Source organism: Typha angustifolia, chromosome 14 (assembly GCF_048772165.1).
Source record: "Typha angustifolia cultivar Huaian chromosome 14, ASM4877216v1, whole genome shotgun sequence".
Lineage (NCBI taxonomy): Eukaryota > Viridiplantae > Streptophyta > Magnoliopsida > Poales > Typhaceae > Typha > Typha angustifolia.
Genome location: NC_133252.1, coordinates 1,562,925 through 1,581,589, shown reverse-complemented (window position 1 = coordinate 1,581,589; position 18,665 = coordinate 1,562,925). Strand labels below are relative to the sequence as shown.

The 18,665-nt window shown below is 36.8% G+C and overlaps 4 protein-coding genes across 4 annotated transcripts; 2 read left to right on the top strand and 2 right to left on the bottom strand.

The window, feature by feature from the left end:
* Positions 1 to 1,631: 1,631 nt before the first annotated feature.
* On the top strand, positions 1,632 to 2,487 carry LOC140775940 (major strawberry allergen Fra a 1-2-like). The gene is made up of 2 exons (XM_073119440.1): positions 1,632 to 1,903; positions 2,004 to 2,487. Exons 1-2 carry the CDS (start codon positions 1,720 to 1,722, stop codon positions 2,303 to 2,305), a joined length of 486 nt encoding a protein of 161 aa, XP_072975541.1. The 5' UTR covers positions 1,632 to 1,719; the 3' UTR covers positions 2,306 to 2,487.
* Positions 2,488 to 2,830: 343 nt separating this feature from the next.
* Positions 2,831 to 8,493, bottom strand: LOC140776782 (uncharacterized). The gene is made up of 12 exons (XM_073120638.1): positions 8,225 to 8,493; positions 7,998 to 8,141; positions 7,785 to 7,900; positions 7,147 to 7,301; positions 5,663 to 5,751; positions 4,985 to 5,522; positions 4,574 to 4,735; positions 4,018 to 4,172; positions 3,790 to 3,869; positions 3,584 to 3,695; positions 3,329 to 3,403; positions 2,831 to 3,246 (listed from the first exon to the last, which is right to left on the bottom strand). The coding sequence occupies exons 1-12, from the start codon at positions 8,312 to 8,314 to the stop codon at positions 3,076 to 3,078; spliced, it is 1,887 nt and encodes a 628-aa protein (XP_072976739.1). The 5' UTR covers positions 8,315 to 8,493; the 3' UTR covers positions 2,831 to 3,075.
* Positions 8,494 to 9,447: 954 nt separating this feature from the next.
* Positions 9,448 to 13,979, bottom strand: LOC140776307 (uncharacterized). Its single transcript, XM_073119971.1, has 16 exons — positions 13,780 to 13,979; positions 13,378 to 13,428; positions 13,106 to 13,281; positions 12,925 to 13,002; positions 12,733 to 12,844; positions 12,514 to 12,598; positions 12,383 to 12,434; positions 12,231 to 12,292; positions 12,028 to 12,143; positions 11,798 to 11,919; positions 11,613 to 11,681; positions 11,469 to 11,526; positions 11,270 to 11,343; positions 10,635 to 10,683; positions 10,410 to 10,489; positions 9,448 to 9,821 (listed from the first exon to the last, which is right to left on the bottom strand). The coding sequence occupies exons 1-16, from the start codon at positions 13,901 to 13,903 to the stop codon at positions 9,759 to 9,761; spliced, it is 1,371 nt and encodes a 456-aa protein (XP_072976072.1). The 5' UTR covers positions 13,904 to 13,979; the 3' UTR covers positions 9,448 to 9,758.
* Positions 13,980 to 16,060: 2,081 nt separating this feature from the next.
* Positions 16,061 to 17,957, top strand: LOC140776619 (probable xyloglucan 6-xylosyltransferase 1). Its single transcript, XM_073120373.1, has one exon. It carries the CDS (start codon positions 16,252 to 16,254, stop codon positions 17,581 to 17,583), a length of 1,332 nt encoding a protein of 443 aa, XP_072976474.1. The 5' UTR covers positions 16,061 to 16,251; the 3' UTR covers positions 17,584 to 17,957.
* Positions 17,958 to 18,665: the final 708 nt, after the last annotated feature.

Genomic DNA, 18,665 nt, shown 5'->3' with positions numbered 1-18,665 from the left:
AATCATCCGACTCCTTCAAAAATTCCATTCATTCGCTTAAATTTAACTAGTATAGTTAAAACTATCTGTACATCAAAAAATTAGATTATAGTAAAAAAAATGTGTCTCAAATAAACTTATAATTATAACTTAATTTGGATATAGAAGAGTTAAATACTTAAGTTTAAAATAAATGTAATTATTTGATAAATTAAAGTTGTGCCAAACCAAAATATATAATATACGTATGTATACATGACGATAGTATTATTAAATATAAAATATGGAAACATTTTTTTTCTAACCGTTTAAGTTTTTAAAATACTTAATATGTTAACACGATACTAAAGCCAAAGGTTATGAATTTAAATCCTGTTGAGCCCACATTTACTTAGAAAATATAAAACTTTATTCATTTAGATTAAATATACTTCTTAGGCTCATCAAAACGGTTTGGTAACTTAAAAGTTGATAAACTTGTAATTAATGGCTAGAAAGTGTGACTGCTGACTGACAAAGTTTACAAGAGTCAAGTGGGCAGGAAATGGCCAAGAAAGTAGATAGATATGCTAATCAATTACTCTTTTGGATGTTTAGATGAAGATGTATCATGGCCTACTTATATGTCATGGAGTTCTTGCGTTCACATTCACCTACTGCTGCGAAAGAGGATTAGATTAATAACTACTACTAACCAAGCTTCCTATTCTCATCTCTCTACTTATAGACAATTAAAAGAATTAATGTTTCGATCATCTAAATTTATACAATTACAGAAAGATACGAAGTACTTGTCCTGTCCGGGGGAAGAGAGAATGAAAAAAAAATCTATCCACTGCATCAAGCGATTTGTTTCTCACATAATTTTAATTAAAATATTTCTCCTTCTTTTGCTAAAAAAATTCTGTATCATTTCTATTTTTTTTTAAAGGAAGGTCTACTGAGGGATCATATCATATATTTTAATTATACCGATTACAACTTGATACAAAAGATGAAAAGAGAAAATATGATAAGAGCTCTAGAAGCAAGTCCCATACTTAGCTATAGTATAGACTGAACAACAGTTAACGCATGTATCATAACAAATACTCAAACATACTAAAAACAAAGGAGATAGAATAATGCTCTAATAGCAAGCTTCTTGCTTGGTAAATACTATAGGTAGAAACAGTGTGAGTCTTGAGAAGCTAAACGCCTAACTAAGGAACAAGTTTCGAAAGGAATACAAGCATACTAGTGACAAAATTCGATGAATTTAACAAAACACCAGAAAACCATCTAAGTAGACTTATGAATTTCAAAAAATAATACAAACAAACAAGAGGAGAAAATTGATCAATCTATGTATCCGTCGGTTTTAATTATGCTTAAAAAAGTACAGAAAAGTCACATTAATTTAGCGAGCAAGATTATCAAAATTTTGATGATAAATTGGTGTAAATCTGACGGCCAGCCCGCGCCGGATCCCAAGCTAGTCGGTGATGGTTAAATTAATGCGTCGGCACCAAAAAGAAAGAAGCAGTCCAAAATTGACGAGGCTACCACCAACCCACCTACCGCTTGTACGTTTCCTCAAATCATGCTGTTAATCACAGACTTCTTTCCCCACTTCTTCCTATAAATAGTAACCCCCCCTCTCCTTTCCATTTCATCGTCAACTTGTGTTCACTTACAGAGTTCTTATTCGATCTGACATATACTCTTAGTCTCCTCTTTGTCTCTTTAATCCAATCGCCAATGGTTTCCGGATCCTTCACCGACGAGTGCACGTCTTCGATCGCCGTCGAAAGGCTATGGAAGGCCGGCATCCTTGATGCTCACAATCTGATCCCTAAGATTGCTTCTGATCAAATTAAGAGCATTGAAATCATCCAGGGTGATGGAGGAGTAGGCACCGTTAAGAAGTTCTGCTTCACTGAAGGCAAGCCTAACTATACAATTAATTTACACCGTAAACTTTCGTGCTGTTATAGTTTTAATCTTATATGCAACTAACACTGGCTAAAATGCTCATCGATCAGCTGTGAAGCCTTTCAGCACCCTCACGGATCGCGTCGAAGTGTTGGATAACGAGAAACACATCTTCAAGTACTCGATCGTTGAAGGAGGGCTCATCGGATTGAGACTGAAGTCGTACTCCGTGGAGACTACGCTTGAGAGCGGAGGTGACGGTAGCAGCGTCGTCAAGGTCAACGTAGAGTATGAGACCCTAGACGAGACGGATCTCACCGGCGACGAGAAGGGCATGATCAAGGGGGGAGTGTCGAAGATGATGAAGGGTGTGGAGGCATACTTGGCTGCAAACCCTGACGCATATGCCTAAGAGTTTGTCGAAGTGTTTTGCTGTATGCGAGTGATGCTTTTAATAAGGTGTTTTGTGTTATCTATAGTTTCACAAAAGAGGTGAATAAGGAGTTGTGTCTCCAATGGTGGTTACAGGGAAAAAAGAACACTATGCCTATGTATTAATCTACCACTTAATTACTTCAGTTATATGGTTTATAAGATCTGAATCTGATCTGAGACTTGTCTTGAGAGCAAAATAGTAGCTAATGATGAAAGATTATCCAAGGAGAAGCGAGCCGGTTAATTATTTTATCATTAAAAAGCTTATCATAAAGAAAAATAAAGAGCTTATCATAAAGAATAGCACTCTTTATCTTAGATTTATATATAAAAAAGGTTACATCTAAGTAGATATTAGTAGATGTCACTATATTATAATAACCTTATGCTTATTTCACAACTAAACAGAGCATACTTAGTCAGCTGAGTTTCAGAGTATCCCTATTAACAAGAATAGTAGAATACTGTGAATGCCTGCATGCTCATTGCCCTGACAAACTGATTAAGAGAATATTTTTCTTTAATTATAAATTAAAGATTTAAATACAAGAATGTTTTAGGAAAAAAGAGAAAGCTAGCTTCCGAGGACCTAGGTCCTATTACAGAGAGAATTAGAAATCATTCAACTGCGCCTCAAAGGCGCAAATTAGAACTTCCAAAATTCGATATGTTTTACTAATATACAAACATAGTTTGAGAGAGAATCCAGAAGAATGCTAAGAAAGAAAAATATTGAACACAAATCTATTATCGCAGATGCTCTTCAGCATCATCACTACTTTCAGAAGATTCCTCTTCTTGCCCATAAACCAATTCGTCAACATCTTCCTCTTCCTCTTCTTCTTCGTCCTCATCTTCACCTTCGTCCTGGATCTCACCAGCTTCTTGTTTAGCGGTATCTTTGCCAGCCTTATCAATCTGACAAACGGAAGACTAAAAGATCAGCTAACTCAAACAAAATAAATTTAGTAGAGGCTATGAAAGAATAATCAATGTAAACCTGTGCTGTCATGAGCTGAAAACGACCAGATAACTTTAGTAAATGTTCAGCAGCTGCACATTTTGATGCCATCATCTACAAAAGAATGTGTTATTTTCTTCATATAGATCAAGGGACTATGGAGAAAGAAATAAATTTATAACATGCTTACAGAGAATGGGCGTCAAAAAATTGAATTGCAATGTTGCATTGATACAGATGAACATACAGTTTAGGTATTACCAAAATAAGACCAAGCATCAAGGAGAAACCTACCCTCTGTAAATCATCAAGCATTTGTGAAGATGAATCCTGAGATAAGATAAAACGACCATGGTTGACCAGCAAGCAATATATCCATGGTATGATAAGCTTTGAGCTAGCTGACCTGCAAAAGTAAATTAAGGTGAAAATCAAATTCAAGTTCCCACAGCATCACTTGGGTTCATGGACAAGATATGTGCTGAATACTAATTCCCTACCTTGTTTTCCAAGAAGACACTAAGATTCTCAAAAGTTGGTAAGCATCACTTGGGTTCATGGACAAGATATGTGCTCGCATCTAGTAAAATGACAGGTAGTCAGCATCTACTATTGAACCAATGCAAAAATACAATTTAGCGTATTCCTGGAAAAGCACTCTTAATAGAGCTAAGATTGTGTCTAGCCAACAATTATATTCTGCTTCCCTATGTTCAGGAGAGACGAACCTTCTTTGCTGGGGCGTTAATGTCAAGAGAATAATTAGTAAGGGGGCCAGGACCGCTTTCAGTGCTTAGATCAACTTTACTACCAAGAATCCCAAATTCTCGCATCTTATCCTCAATGGATATAGCATCATCATCTTCCCTTCTTTGAAGTATAACTAAATAAGCCAACAGTATTCAGAAAAAAGATCAAGTTAGAAAGCAAATCCTGTATCTAGAATCAGAATTAACCACAACCAGGAAGAAATATAAATGAGAATATAGCTTTAGGAATACTGCAAAGGGCCACAAATAACGAGCAACAAACAGCGAAATTCCACACCCCATACACCAAATTATTTCATGCATTAAGATATGAGAACACTATGCTTTAGCATAATACCTATGGAATTTCATTAAGCAAAAGAAAGCAGTAAGCACAAATGTAAAGCTGGAATAAAATATATTCACATTAGTCATTTGGTTCTTTAGTATGTTTTTGGATCCGTAAACTGCTGATCTAGGTAGCAAACTAGCAATCACACAAAAGAAATTTTAACATGTATGGAAAGACAATCACCTTTCTTATCTGTAGACCGAGTCATACTGCTGACGTGATCAGTCATTACTGTCTTAATATTTTCACCTGCATCTGTCATGCCTTTTCTTTTCTTGTCATGCGCATATAGCTTTGGAAGAGGAAGTATAGCATCTTCTGCATTTGCACGGCCTAGTGCAGTAACTGTTCAGAAAAAAGACAAAAAAGAAGAGATGACAAGCATCTTTGAGCCTGCTGATTGAAAGAAGAAAAATAAAACAAATTCTGATAATTTCTCTAAAGGATTTTGTAAATGAATAACAGTATGGCTTAGGTCAAATATGAGAACTGTAGTGCTCCCATACAATTAAGTATATTTTTATAAAAAATTTGTCCAAATGGGAATAAATAACATGCTGGAATAAGAATACTCCATTGCATTGCATCTTATACCGTGCATTTGTGCAGTTTGGCCTTTTTGAGGGATGGCCGAATGGTTCATCTGTAAGAGAACCCCAACATTAGATGCCTTCATGTTTATGTCTGAGCCATACTGCACCAAAATTTTATCAAAAGATGGCTTCACAACAGAACCATATGCCAGAAGGACTTGTCCAGAATCAGGTTTGACTATGCCTTGAAGTTTTGCAGCAAATATTGTGAAACCCTGGTTGACTTTTGGGATGGAAGACTCAGACAGTGTAATCTTTGTAGCCTTTCTATTTCGCAAGTCATCTATGCTACTTCCATGCCAGAAATAACAAATACCCATTTCTGAAATAGCCAATACATATAGTCCCCCTTCAGCACTACCATCAGTATGCCCACGTTTGCTGTCCAGGAATATGGCTGGATGCTCCATTGAGAGAATGCAGCTCGCACTCCGAGTTTCACTGCGGCCTATTTTCCAGATGGCAACATATCTCTCACCAACTCCAGATGATAGGATATGCTGCCCATCTTCACTGAAAATCATGCATCTAACAGACACCTAATAACAACAAGAATCTTACTTTAGATGACATAACAAACATGAAGAAGCCAGATCAAAATAAGGGAAGAGAAATTGCAAATACAATACAAAGATGGCAAAATGGAGGGAGAGGAAGGAAGTGCATTTGCTGGACATACTGGATGGCCAGAAAACTTTTGAATCTTCTTGTTATTAGAACAATTGAAAGTCTTCAGCTGCCCTGCAGCAGTGGCCAGTATCTTTCCATCTAACGAAAAATTAATGTAAGTGAGCAGAGCAAATATATAACAGAAAGTAAAACAAAGTAATTCTCTGCACAACTGAACAAAAGCTTTTATCTCTACATAGAAGTATAGGCAAGAAACTAAACTAAAAACATGCTTTCAGACATCTTACATGATAATAGAGGACATTTCCATTCTAAAGAATAGCTTAATAATCAAGAAACTGAATAAATTAAATAAGGAAATGGATGGTATGCTGTATTAAAAATGAAAAAATATGCATAAATTCAACTTTCGATTTTTAAATATCTACCTCTTTCCTATTCATGAATGTTGAATCTGATTAATGGGCATTGAGAAGTAAACTGCAAAACTGGTTGATTTGCTACACAACAAACTATATCTACCAAGCACATAGAAGATGTAGGTAAATTGATATTTGAGGTTATTCGGTTTTCTAGTTTCCTTTTCTTTTTAAGGAATGGATCAAAACAATTTTGTATAGACACTTAAAGATTTGTACTTGTAATGTTACAGTAATTATAGTTCTCAGTACATTTCTTCCCAAGGAATAGCGAGATTTTGACAATACAGAAAATTGAGGAGTATATCCCTATTAAAATGAGTAATTTCACAATGGAATAAAAACGAGGAACCGAAGATTATAGGGGGCTACAATTAGGCTTTTGCAACACTAAACATGGCTCCGGGTACTCAAGATAGATGGGATGTAGTCTTGCTTGATCAGGAACTAGTTTTATTGCAAGGTAAAACACAAAGAAAGAAGGTAAATGGAGGAGATTGTTCATGTGGTTCTACCCTAGGAGGCCTAACTTCTCTATTAAACATGCAGGCCATACCACCCATTTCCAAACTTAATGAAATTTTACAGATATGTCCTTCAGAAATCACTTAATGAGTAAATTTCATAGTAATGAAATGTTTGGAGTAAATGGATTTTGCTACCTAGTATGATTCCATAAGCTTATAAAAGGCCAATAGTAATGGCTAATATATCAACTGAGGAGAAAATCTTATCTAGTTCTTACACTTTTTTATTGGAAAGTAGATCTCTTGAAAAGACCTGTAGCATGAAAGTTGGGCCATTTTATGGAAAACTACAAGTATTATAAAGCTGTAATTGTTACATAATAGTTAAAAGCACAGAAAAGAGAAATCTTTTGAGGAGAAGAATCAGTAGATTGTACTTTAACTAGTAATAGTTGTGGTTCCTGCTATCAGTTACTTAATTTACAAGCAAAAGACAAGAAATGAATTATGTTTTATAATGGAGTAATAGCATATGCCTAAGAGCATCACTTAAAAGCTGCATGGAGCCATAATGAAGATAAAGCGGTGCAAATTTAAAGTAAAAGAAAAGGAGGCATCCTTAGAAGCATTAAGCAAACAGTTAATACCTGAAGAAATAGACAAAGAGGATATTGCTTTTGTAGATGATTTAAACCTGCCCAACAGGCTCCCTGTTGATGTATCAATCTGGCAGACCATACCATCAACACCAGCTGTGTATATGCACAAACGATGTACTGAAAAGGAAACAGCCGTCACACCCCTGCAAAGTTAGAAAATGAATAATTAAATATCACTTGGAGGAGGAGCATTTATCTGAAGATATCACAAACAGAAAAATGTCAGTGTAGTCTTTCCTTCTCTTTGGAAGTTCACTAGTAAAACAGATATTATAGAGAGTGAATGACATTTTAGCACAAGCAGCTCATAATATTAGAATTGATTGTTATGTCAGTTAGAAGGGCATACCAGAGGTAGACAAGTCAGAATCTTAGGCAATTCAATGACACATCTAAGAGTTAGGTCCGATATTTTGATTTAAGCACTACAAGAAAAATTAATTCATCCTAGGTGTCCTAGTTACAAGTTTTCGAGATTTAGATAATGTTCACATACATAAACAAGTCCATGCAGAGTTGAGATTTAGTAGCAACTTGGGTTGAATTCAATCAGCAAAGGTGTTAAAAAAGATAGTATACATATGCAGATAGTGGCATCAAAGAGCATTTTTAACCGAGCCACTCACCCAGGATGACAGTCATTAACTTTCCACCTCAATTGCCCTGCAGAGACATCAAGTGCTAAAACATCACCACTCCCCGTTCCGAGCACCAAGAGAGAACCTCCGGCCTTTCTTTTCTTCTGCACGCAGACAATAAGACAAACAACTCATAGGAATATATTAAAACTCTAGAAAAAGAGTCCCATCTTTTGGCTTCTACCAGGAACACACTCTAACCTTGCTTTCCAGCTGCACCCACTTCATGCAAGTGTAATCCAGAGAAAGATGGCCCCTTTTCGCTTCCGAAAGCAATCCCAAATCAGTAGACGGGGAGATATCAGCAAACTCGGTCTGCAACTGCCCTTTTACGGTGTCCCAAATCTAGAGGAACAAAAATCAGACATCAAGTTCCATCTTTCGATAATAAAAACACGAATCAAACAACAATTCCGGGAGTAGGATACCTTAATTCGTCCATCACCTCCGGTGATGGCAAAGAAATCCAAAGAGGGGCTGAATGACGTGAGGAGGTCTCTTATGTTGGGAGAGCTCATAGTCCTACGTCTCTTCCTCCTCCTGGGAGCTAATAGAGAGTGCGAGGCTTCGAGGAACGAGGAGAGACTAGAGAGAAGGAAGAGGAAGGAGAGAGGGTTTCGGAAACGGCAATAAGCACAGAACTTCGTCTCAATCTCGCGCCGTCTTTTATTCCTCCGAGCTTAAACCCTTCATAAAAGCCCTGATTCACATAGCTTTCTATGTAGAGAGAGAGAGAGAGAGAGAGAGAGAGAGAGAGAGAGAGAGAGAGAGAGAGGAGAGAGAGGAGTCAATGGGTTGGACCAAGAACGGCCCAGGAACTATGCTCAATAATCTAAAATCAAGGAGCCCATATTGCAAATTTGGGCCCATATAGCCCTAAGTTCTGTTTCACTTCACCACGTTTGCAAAAAAAATCCGGATTCTTAGTTTTGCTCTAATTCGGATATTAGATAAATAGACAATTTTAAAATTATATTCTGATTAAACATATACAGATATAAATTATATATGGGTCGAATTTTAAATGGAAATGGATATAATACATACCAGATTTCAAAAGGATATGAATATGAATTATGATATTTAACAAATTTGAATATAAATTATATATTAATTTAAACAAAAGAGACGTGATATAATCTAAAAAGGTATTAATAGTCTTAATCATTTTCTGTCATAATATCAATATACACAAATAAATAGTCAATATGTCACATATTATTATGATTTCATAGACGTATGAGCATCTTCAAAATAGTTTGGCGCAAAATAGCAAGCACGTCCAAGAGTAGCATTTATTACATCTTAAAGTCAAATAAATTATGAAATAAATTAACGGAAAATATTTTTAAAGGCAGTTAACTAGAAAGAGATCAAAATATGGATATTGTCGATTTAAATTTTAATTGTGAAATGATATCTCTATTCAAATTTAAATCCGAGATGGATAGCACATTCTAACCCATATTCAGACCAATCCAATTATGAAATCAATATCAAGTTGGATTTAATCCAACACGTTTTCAACCTTACTTTTACGTTGATGAAGAATTCTTTTACCTTGTGTTACAGTCGACAGTCAGGTATCAACGCTACTAAGTATTACCTCCATCACTTTCAACTTTGTTTGATGATTTACTTCTAGAAAACTTTCAAGCTGCCAGGCATCCGTATAAGAATTTGGATGCATTTAATACACTCAACAATATCAGGTTGGCATTACAAAGATGCAAAGTTTAGAGTCTTTCCCCTCAGTGACAATAAAAGCGCAAGTCAAGCTGATAAAGTTATACAGAAATTGGAGAGAAATTCCAGAATAGCAGTTCTGGGATTTCTTATATGACCATGCTAGCTACTCTAGTTTCTTACAACATGGTCCTGGTCATGCAAATCCTATCTCCCATCTTGCCTTCTTGGGCTCTTCCATGGCCTTTGTTACGATTCATTAAGCTTATATACATTTTACCAACTCAAGGAGTTCTTGGAATGCTGGAGCTTAGCATTGTATGCTGTTTCCATCTCCTCCTGTGACCAGCTTTGACAACATCAGATCGACTAAAATAAATAAATGTAATATGAAGTAGATTACAACATAATAAAATATCAGCTCCAGAAAAGAACCATATAGCAACTCACTAAAATTCAACATATTTTGATCATTCTTTTTATTAAGGCATTCCCCATTATCAAGTAACTGAAAAGTAAGCTAGATTGCAAAGAGAAAGTCAAGTGATCAGTGAGGTTCTATGTCTGTGTAGACCCAGCTCCAACATTGATAGGCTTTAGGTACTATTTGGGGCCAAATCCAGCTCACAAGGAATTAAGTTTGGCCAAAGCATTACTATTTGAGTCAAGATTAGCCTATACCCTAGGTTAGGTTCAACCTTGGGCCATTTGTTTTCCTGTTTTAATCTGTGAATTATAAATTTAGAAATATTGTTGGATATAATAATATTTATGCCGGTTATTCACAACCCAACATAGCTAATATTTTCTGAAAGTGCTGTTGGCCTTGTAGTTTCAAGGACATGGGGCAGTGAGTTAAAGAGGATATGGATAAGATAATAGGAGAAACTGAATTTGGCAGAAGGAAAGGAAGAGCAAAAGACATACCCTGCAAGACTTGAGCAGTGGGTGCAAGAAGGATGATCTGAAAAACCTAATTGATTTTCCAAGTGATGTTGCTTCCCAGTCTGTTAAGCATAAGAATATAAATATGTTAATCACATTGTTGCTCAAGATTTAAATGGAAGTTCAGGGAATCTATTTTATGGATTTGGAGTGAAGCAACATCCTGCACATGCATCCGAATATTTTACTGGTTCTCTTGTTACATACCATTGTCAGATGCCATTGAAGTAGAGCCCATGTTAAGCTCTTCTAAGAGCTGCAAGTGTCATGATAGAAGACAGCATTAGCAGAGTGGTAATTAAATACTTTTAAGAGTACTAAGAAATAATGCAAAGAAGGAAAACTTATGGTGGACTTAACTTAGATGAGTTGAGGTTTTGTTTTGACAGTTATTTTACACTGAAACCGGTTTGCATACAGGCACCAAGATGTACTCATAACAAAATATGTAAGTACATTTTACATACATACAATGAGTATATATCATATAAGAGTACATGCATGTGTTCTGTTAACATGTCAAAAAATTCCTTTCTATTAGAAAGGTCTTCAATGAGGCAGATAAACATTTTTGTTTTTTTTTTTGTTTTACTTTTGTTTAACATAATAGAAGTTTTTATACAGTAGTTAATATAATAATAAAAAATATTTATGGAGTACAAGTTCTTCAAAATCAACAAAATGAGACAGGAATAAATTTGACTAGAGATCTAACTCCGGAAAAGCAAGAGAAAAATGCACATCAATATTTTAAAGCGGTGGAAGGACCAACAGAAAAGTTATTAGGTTAAATTATACCATACTCATGCATGCAAGCCATACTTAAACAAAGATGAATCTACCTGGGAAAGAGTTGGAACAGTTGTAGGATCAAAATCATCACAGTTGTCGGGATCGATTGGAACACAAACTTTTCCTTGAACATGAATGAACAATAATCAGCATAATATGCCATTGATATAACTTCTTACAAGAAATAAAATAAACAAAAGAATGTTCTCCATCAAAAACATCTTGCAGATAATATGATATCCAATTTACCGGTTTTTGGGTGCACACAGAAGGGTGCCTTCAACAAATGATTCATATGTTTTGAAACCTGAAATTTAATAGAGGAGACATCAAAAAACAGATAAGGGTCATGAAAGAAATATAGCCAAGTATGCAAGACAGTATTCCTCAGACCTCCATGTCAAGTCTGGGGTAGGTATATGTGAAAATAATCTCTTCTACACACCTTCGGATCCCCTGCACCTGAAACAATGTAATGAATAAGTAGAAATAAGTGCACAAGCCAAAAATAAGAAGTCTAGTAACTCAAAATTGAAAAAATAAAAAAATCAAAATATTATAGAGATGCAAATCCAAACCTTCTGCTTTCCTGACTGTAACATGTGTTTTAATTGTTCCCATCGAGCAAAATTAACATCTTCTTTAGAAATGGAGGACCTTCTATTTCCTTGCCACTTGTCAAGAAGCTCAGTAGCAACAGCTGAAAAAGGCCACCCTCTATAAGAGTAGATGCAATAGTAATTCCAGGTACAAAGTTATAAGAAGCATATAGATTCAGTAATCCATCAAAAACATATGATTTGCTTACATTCATCAGGTATGAGTTCAAGAATCTTCTGGCATTTATCTTCAGAAATAAACAGTTTCTGGCTACAAAGTAACTTTTCTTCAAAAAAGGGCTTCAGAACATTTGTGTATGATCTCCTGCAAGATAAGAAGTATTTGTGGTACAAGACACATGAGATACATATAAAAATACAATGTAAATGTAATAGTTGAAATAAGACATACGCTAGGAAAGGATGGAGAACTGGTCCTGTTAAGGCTACTTTTTTTGAGCTATTTTCACCACCCTAAAAAAGAAACAACGACCACTTTCATGTTTATGCAAAAAAGAAAAAAGAAAAAAAAAACTAGGTACCGTTTACGAGGTAGGAAAGCACCTTATAAACACGGAAATAATCAGCAATTGATGCCCTCTGTTCATCATTGAGCCTGCAGATAATTGCTTTGATAAATCAAGTTTAGATGCTCTTAGCAATAAAAGAACAACATATCATGATTCTTTACACACCTTCTAGCTCTGTGATCACATACCCAACAATGGACACCACGACGACCACTATATACCCATAAGATGTGGTTGAATCCAAAATCATCTAGTATTCATGCATAAAAATAAGCAAGTAAACATAGAGACACTCTTTCATAAAATAAAGGAGACAAGGTTGACTGCAAGAACAGTAGGACCAATTGATGTTTAGTAAAATGATAATGAATACAAGTGACAAACCTCTGAGCGCAGAGTCCATCACTTTGATGGCAACAGTCATTAATGGCCAGCAGTCTAGGCAAATATCAGCTCCAGAGCAGCAGTACCTAACGTCATCATAATCGGACATATCCTAGTGATAGTAAACATATATCAATCAATAAGCTTTTCTAGACTTAACTATATCTAGAAGAATGAGGTTTATTATCATACAATGTCAAAAACAAGCTCCCTTTCTACTGGTGCAAAAACATTATTCCCACCTTGTGCATAGGCATGCCGTTTTGAAGGCTGCAAAAGTATTTCATAGAAATAATAAGGTAATCTCAAAACTAAATGGCGTCAAACCAAGTTTACAAGCTAAATGACAAACTTAAAGAGCCTCATATTATACATCGACGCTGTACAGAGCTCCAACATCGATCTTAAAGGGGCACTTCTCCTTGATAGAGTTTTCCATTTCATGTGCATTACTAAATGACTGGTACCGGAGATATATCTCATTTTCTAGGGTGAAAGAAAATTCTCGTCGACCAAAGTATGACTGATCACATGCTGGATGTTTTCCATCTGCAGAAAAGAATCAAATTTTGGTGAAACAAGAAGTTGAACAACAACTAGAACAATAGAAGTGTAGCATAATGCTGCATCAGGAATGTCATTTACCATTTCCATAAGACAACCATTTGTACATATCAGCATATGGGAAGAGTTTACCTGCCACGAATTAGAAATGTTCCACATTTAGACATGATAAAGCAATATTCTTCACTACCAGCTATTCAAAATCCCATTTGTCCAAGTGAAAAACATAAGCAAATTAATATCAGGAGATTCATGCAGCTTGCATAATCAAAATTTGACATACACATGCTCGCATCATATTTATCAAAAAGAAACATATGCCTAATTTCTTGTTCTCCTTTAGCTTTCATTTATAGATGAACGGAATATTTCCATTCCAATGTTGCACAGGAGAGTAAGTAAGAAACCCTAATTTCTGCCGGTAGTTCCTAAAGATGAATTGCTGACAGAATCAAATATAAACTTACAACTATAGATTATTACCGTAGTAAACTTTGAGATAATCCGGATTAAATCCTTCAGGTATAACCCTTGCTACCAGTTGCTGTGGATCGCATCCATCTATTTGCATGCCATCTGCTTCACTTGGATGCTCCTCTTTGGTCATGATCTCAAAACTAAAACCTCCACAAGAATCCAACACAACCCCAGAATTCTTTCCGAGTGCTTAGCAAATAGCAAAGGAAAAGCTTCGGAAGAATACGGCGACGAGGGGCTAAAAATTGGCGGGAAGGAGGTCGTCTTTTCCCGCCATACCTGACTCGGGCCAGCTCACGAACCAACTTTGGGCTTTCGAGCCTGGTCCATATAACCCGGCTCCAACTCGGCCTGGGATCGAATTGAGGTAATCCGCGTTTCTTCTTTATTTTAATTCGAATTTGGGCTTCTTATCTTTATTTAAACTATATATTTACAATTACTTGGTAGTTTCCAGCAGCACTCTACGGCTTGAATTTGAGATTTCTAACGAGAATAACGATAAAATCGCAGGCTAATTTTAGACATTTTGTTCGTGTGAATCCTTCCAGACTTTGTTTCATGTCTTATGTTACTGGATATCTTATTTTTAGTATATTAGTTAGTTGGTGCTGAAAACTTTTTACTCCAAAAAATTGATTCCAATTTGTTAGCTGTTGTTTAGGTCGGATTTTAAGCAATCAATTATTCTCTTTCACCGACACAAAGTAAGAAGCCATTGCAGGATGATTTTAGATGGTGTTCGAAATAGAAATAATTATATATATATATATATATATATATATATATATAACTTCGTTTTATATATTAGTCTTATCATTTCTTTTCTTTTTGTGCTTATGATGTAGGATCCTATGTGATCAACTACATTTTAAAGGTATATTTTGATGAACCAAAGTCATTGTCATTAGTGCATAGCATTCAATTATTTTATCACGAGAGTAGTTCGGCAATTGGACGTCAAGGGTAGATGTAATTTAATTTAATTTATTTTTTATTCGATCAACATCATACAATCGAAATGAGATCGTAATTGACGAACTCTTGCCGCACGCAACCGGCTGGCGTCTATTTTTCTACAGGGAAAATATTTATATTTAACACCCTAATTTTGGACTTCCGGTGTTTAGAACCTTGCCTTATGTTCGTATTCGGAATCACCGTTCTATTTTGATATCTTATGTCTAAATAACATAACAATAAAGATGGTTGTTCGATGTGATGTCAAATTTTTAAATATAAGTAAAAGTAGGGTATAGAATAGAAAAATAAAAAAAAGTAGACACTTTTCTTTTTGACTAAAAAGGTAAGAAATTATATATAACTTACAAATCGATTCAAAACAACACTTGTGTGAAATACTTTTACTCTTTGAAAACTTAAAACATAAAAAATAAAAAAAACAAAGCTGTGGCGATATCAGATATCTTGGAGCTCTCTGATTTAATAAGAATAGTTTAGAGATTCGTATAAACGTAAGTACAATTATCTCAAAAAATAGTTAAAGATGACTGATTTGATTATCCCCCCCCCCCCCCCTGTCTCAAATACTTGGTAATACCTGGAAGGACCATAGTGGTGATCCAATGGTTCGATGTGATGTCAAATTTGCTTTCTGGCATTAACTGACAACTGGTTACAACTTTGAGGTCCCCATTGACATCAGACGCATGGCACCCTTTGAATTAAAATATATATACATTTTTTAATTTATTTAGTCTGTGTCTTGGACGTTTAAATGTCCACGTCCGCTGGAATTTTATCTAATATTCGTATAGTCTACGGACGTCCATGGAAAAAAATGCATGCATAATTTACAACTGTCATTTTATTCACATAAATCAAGGGATTAAGTAGCATACTAAAAATAATATTCAGAAAGATACTGTAAATTTTGGTCAAATCAAATGATATAAGTTGTATTTTACTCTAAAATAATTTTGACTCCCAAATGATATGAATTATTTGAAAATAATATTTTTGACCCAACTCGATCAAACGATGCAGTGCTCATATAAAACGTAAACATTTACTAAAATACAACCCAACCATTAAGTTAGCTAAATAATTACATCCTGTTAGTGTGTATAATTCGGAAGGGTTAGAATTAGATACAATACCAACCATCCCACGTGGCTAAGAGCCGGATCGTCGCTTCTGCAAAGGTTCACATTACGCACATCTTCCTTCTTTATTTCATTTTACCACTTTACCCCTTTCTCTTTCCTCCTTCCAAGTTCCAAATATATTATATTACGACTCCCCCCACCGGACACGATAACGTGCCGAGCTATTCCCCCCCACTCCCTCTTTATTCTACTCCTCCCCCACTCCTTTTATATTTATTCCCCCACTATTCATCTACTAGTCGAACAGAGAGATCGGGTCGGTGCGGATATCTCCCCAAACCGGGAATAAATCTAAGAATAAATCACCCGGATAACCCGAATAGGAGGAGGACCCGAAGAATAAGAAGAAATGCTGGAGCGGTGCCTGTCGGAGCGGCGGGTGCGCCAGATCCACCGCGCCTTGCGCAATGGTAAGCTCACCGTCCTCTGCCTCCTCCTCACCTTCGTCGTCCTACGTGGCACCATCGGCGCCGGAAAGTTCGGGACGCCGGAGCAAGACTTCCTCGAGCTCCGCCAGCGCCTCCGCCCCCACCCCCACCGCGTGCTTTCGGAGAACCACGAAGAGGAAAACTCGAATCCCAATCCCACCCTTAAGAAAGCTGAGAATGTTGACGACGAGCCCCCTCTCCGATCCCTTAATGATCCCTACTCCATCGGCCCTAAGATCTCAGATTGGGACGAGCAGCGCGCTTCTTGGCTCCGCCGCCACCCGGAATCCCCCAATTTCTTCACGGAGACGAAGCCGCGGGTGCTCCTCGTGACCGGGTCTTCCCCGAAGCCGTGCGAGAACCCGGTCGGCGACCATTACCTCCTCAAATCCATCAAGAACAAGATCGACTACTGTCGCGTCCACAACATCGAGATCTTCTACAATATGGCCCTCCTGGATGCCGAGATGGCCGGTTTCTGGGCGAAGCTGCCGTTGATCCGCGCGCTCCTCCTCGCACACCCGGAGGTCGAGTTCTTGTGGTGGATGGACTCCGACGCTATGTTCACCGACATGGCTTTCGAGCTCCCGTGGGAGCGGTATGCCCCTTACAATCTCGTAATGCATGGGTGGAATGAGATGGTCTACAATGACAAGAATTGGATCGGGCTTAACACGGGAAGCTTCTTGCTTCGCAATTGCCAGTGGTCGCTCGACCTTCTCGATGTGTGGGCGCCAATGGGGCCGAAAGGCCCAGTGCGTACAGAGGCTGGGAAGGTCTTAACCAAGTTCCTTAAAGATCGGCCGGTGTTTGAGGCCGATGACCAGTCTGCTATGGTTTATCTTCTTGCTACTCAGCGTGAGAAATGGGGGGATAAGGTGTACTTGGAGAGTGCGTATTATCTTCATGGGTACTGGGGGATTTTGGTTGATAGGTATGAGGAGATGATTGAGAACTACCATCCAGGGCTTGGAGACCACCGGTGGCCGCTTGTGACGCACTTTGTCGGTTGCAAGCCCTGTGGGAAGTTCGGGGATTACCCGGTAGAGCGGTGTCTTAAGCAGATGGATCGGGCATTTAATTTTGGGGATAATCAGATCTTGCAGATTTATGGGTTCACGCATAAGTCACTTGCCAGCAGGAGGGTGAAGAGGATCAGGAATGAGACCAGCAGCCCGCTTGAGGCCACAGACGACCTTGGGTTGCTTCACCCAACGTTTAAGGCTGTCAAGGTTGCAAATGCCGGATCGTAAAGTAAAATGCCTCTATTATTTTTGTTGTTAGAACCTTATCTTTTAAACTTCAATGTTAGTATAGGTAAATCGAAGGTGTAATGTTCGTTATACTGCTGTTGTTGATGTTTATCTTTCTCTCATGTATGCTAGGAGGCATTCAGTAAGCTGAATTGGATTGCTTCTTATTTTTTTCCTAAAGGATCTCCTGCTGTTCTTTGGTTCTCTATTTAAGGTTTTCAGGATTTAACTGAAAGTAAAATTATTTGTCATAGAAGGCTTGCTTGAGTTTACAGATTCAAGAGCATGATCATCATTGTGTACCAAATGTTTGCTTTAGTCTTTTGCATTTTTGCTGAAATAATGGAAAGCTGGAAATTTTATTTTTTTTGTCATATTCTAGAAGTCTAAAGTTGGAACTTCTTGCTCATTGTCTTGTTTTGTTGTGCTTTAACCATGTTTTGCTTTCTGATCTTAAATTGGGATAGAAGCTGCCATAAGCTGTAACATTTGTAGTTTGTCAATTGTAAGTCATGATAAAATTGTCTCTTTCATCTTTGACTACTGAATCAGTAGAGAAGGGTATTCACTCTGCAAGAGAGAGTTATAAGTAGTAAAAGCTTAGTTATAGTCATCTAGTCAATACTTATTTTATGTCTTTTTGCTTTTTGACCTTATGTTGAAGGTGTAATGTTGGTTTATACTGTTCTTTGACGTAAACTGGATTGGTATTCTTTTTAAGTTTATCTGAGTTTTAATTGAAAATAGAATTAATACCATAAACATGTCCTTCAGTTGCAGATGAAAGGATCACCACCTAACTAGTACTCGGCTTATACAGTTATATGTTCTTTGATAAAGTTCTGCTGATATCTGTGTATTATTGATTTGTTTTGATCATATTCTAGAAAGATGGGGGAGTTTTATTTTGTCATGTTGTAGAAAGCTTAATCTTGGAAGTTGTTCATTATCTTTTGTTGTATTCAGACCATTTCTCATTTTTGGATGATAAATTGCGAAAGTAGATAAAAGTGTTCCCTGCATAAAAGACAGACACGTCTCACCATTAGCAAAAAGTTTAGATCTAGTCATGAAATCAATAC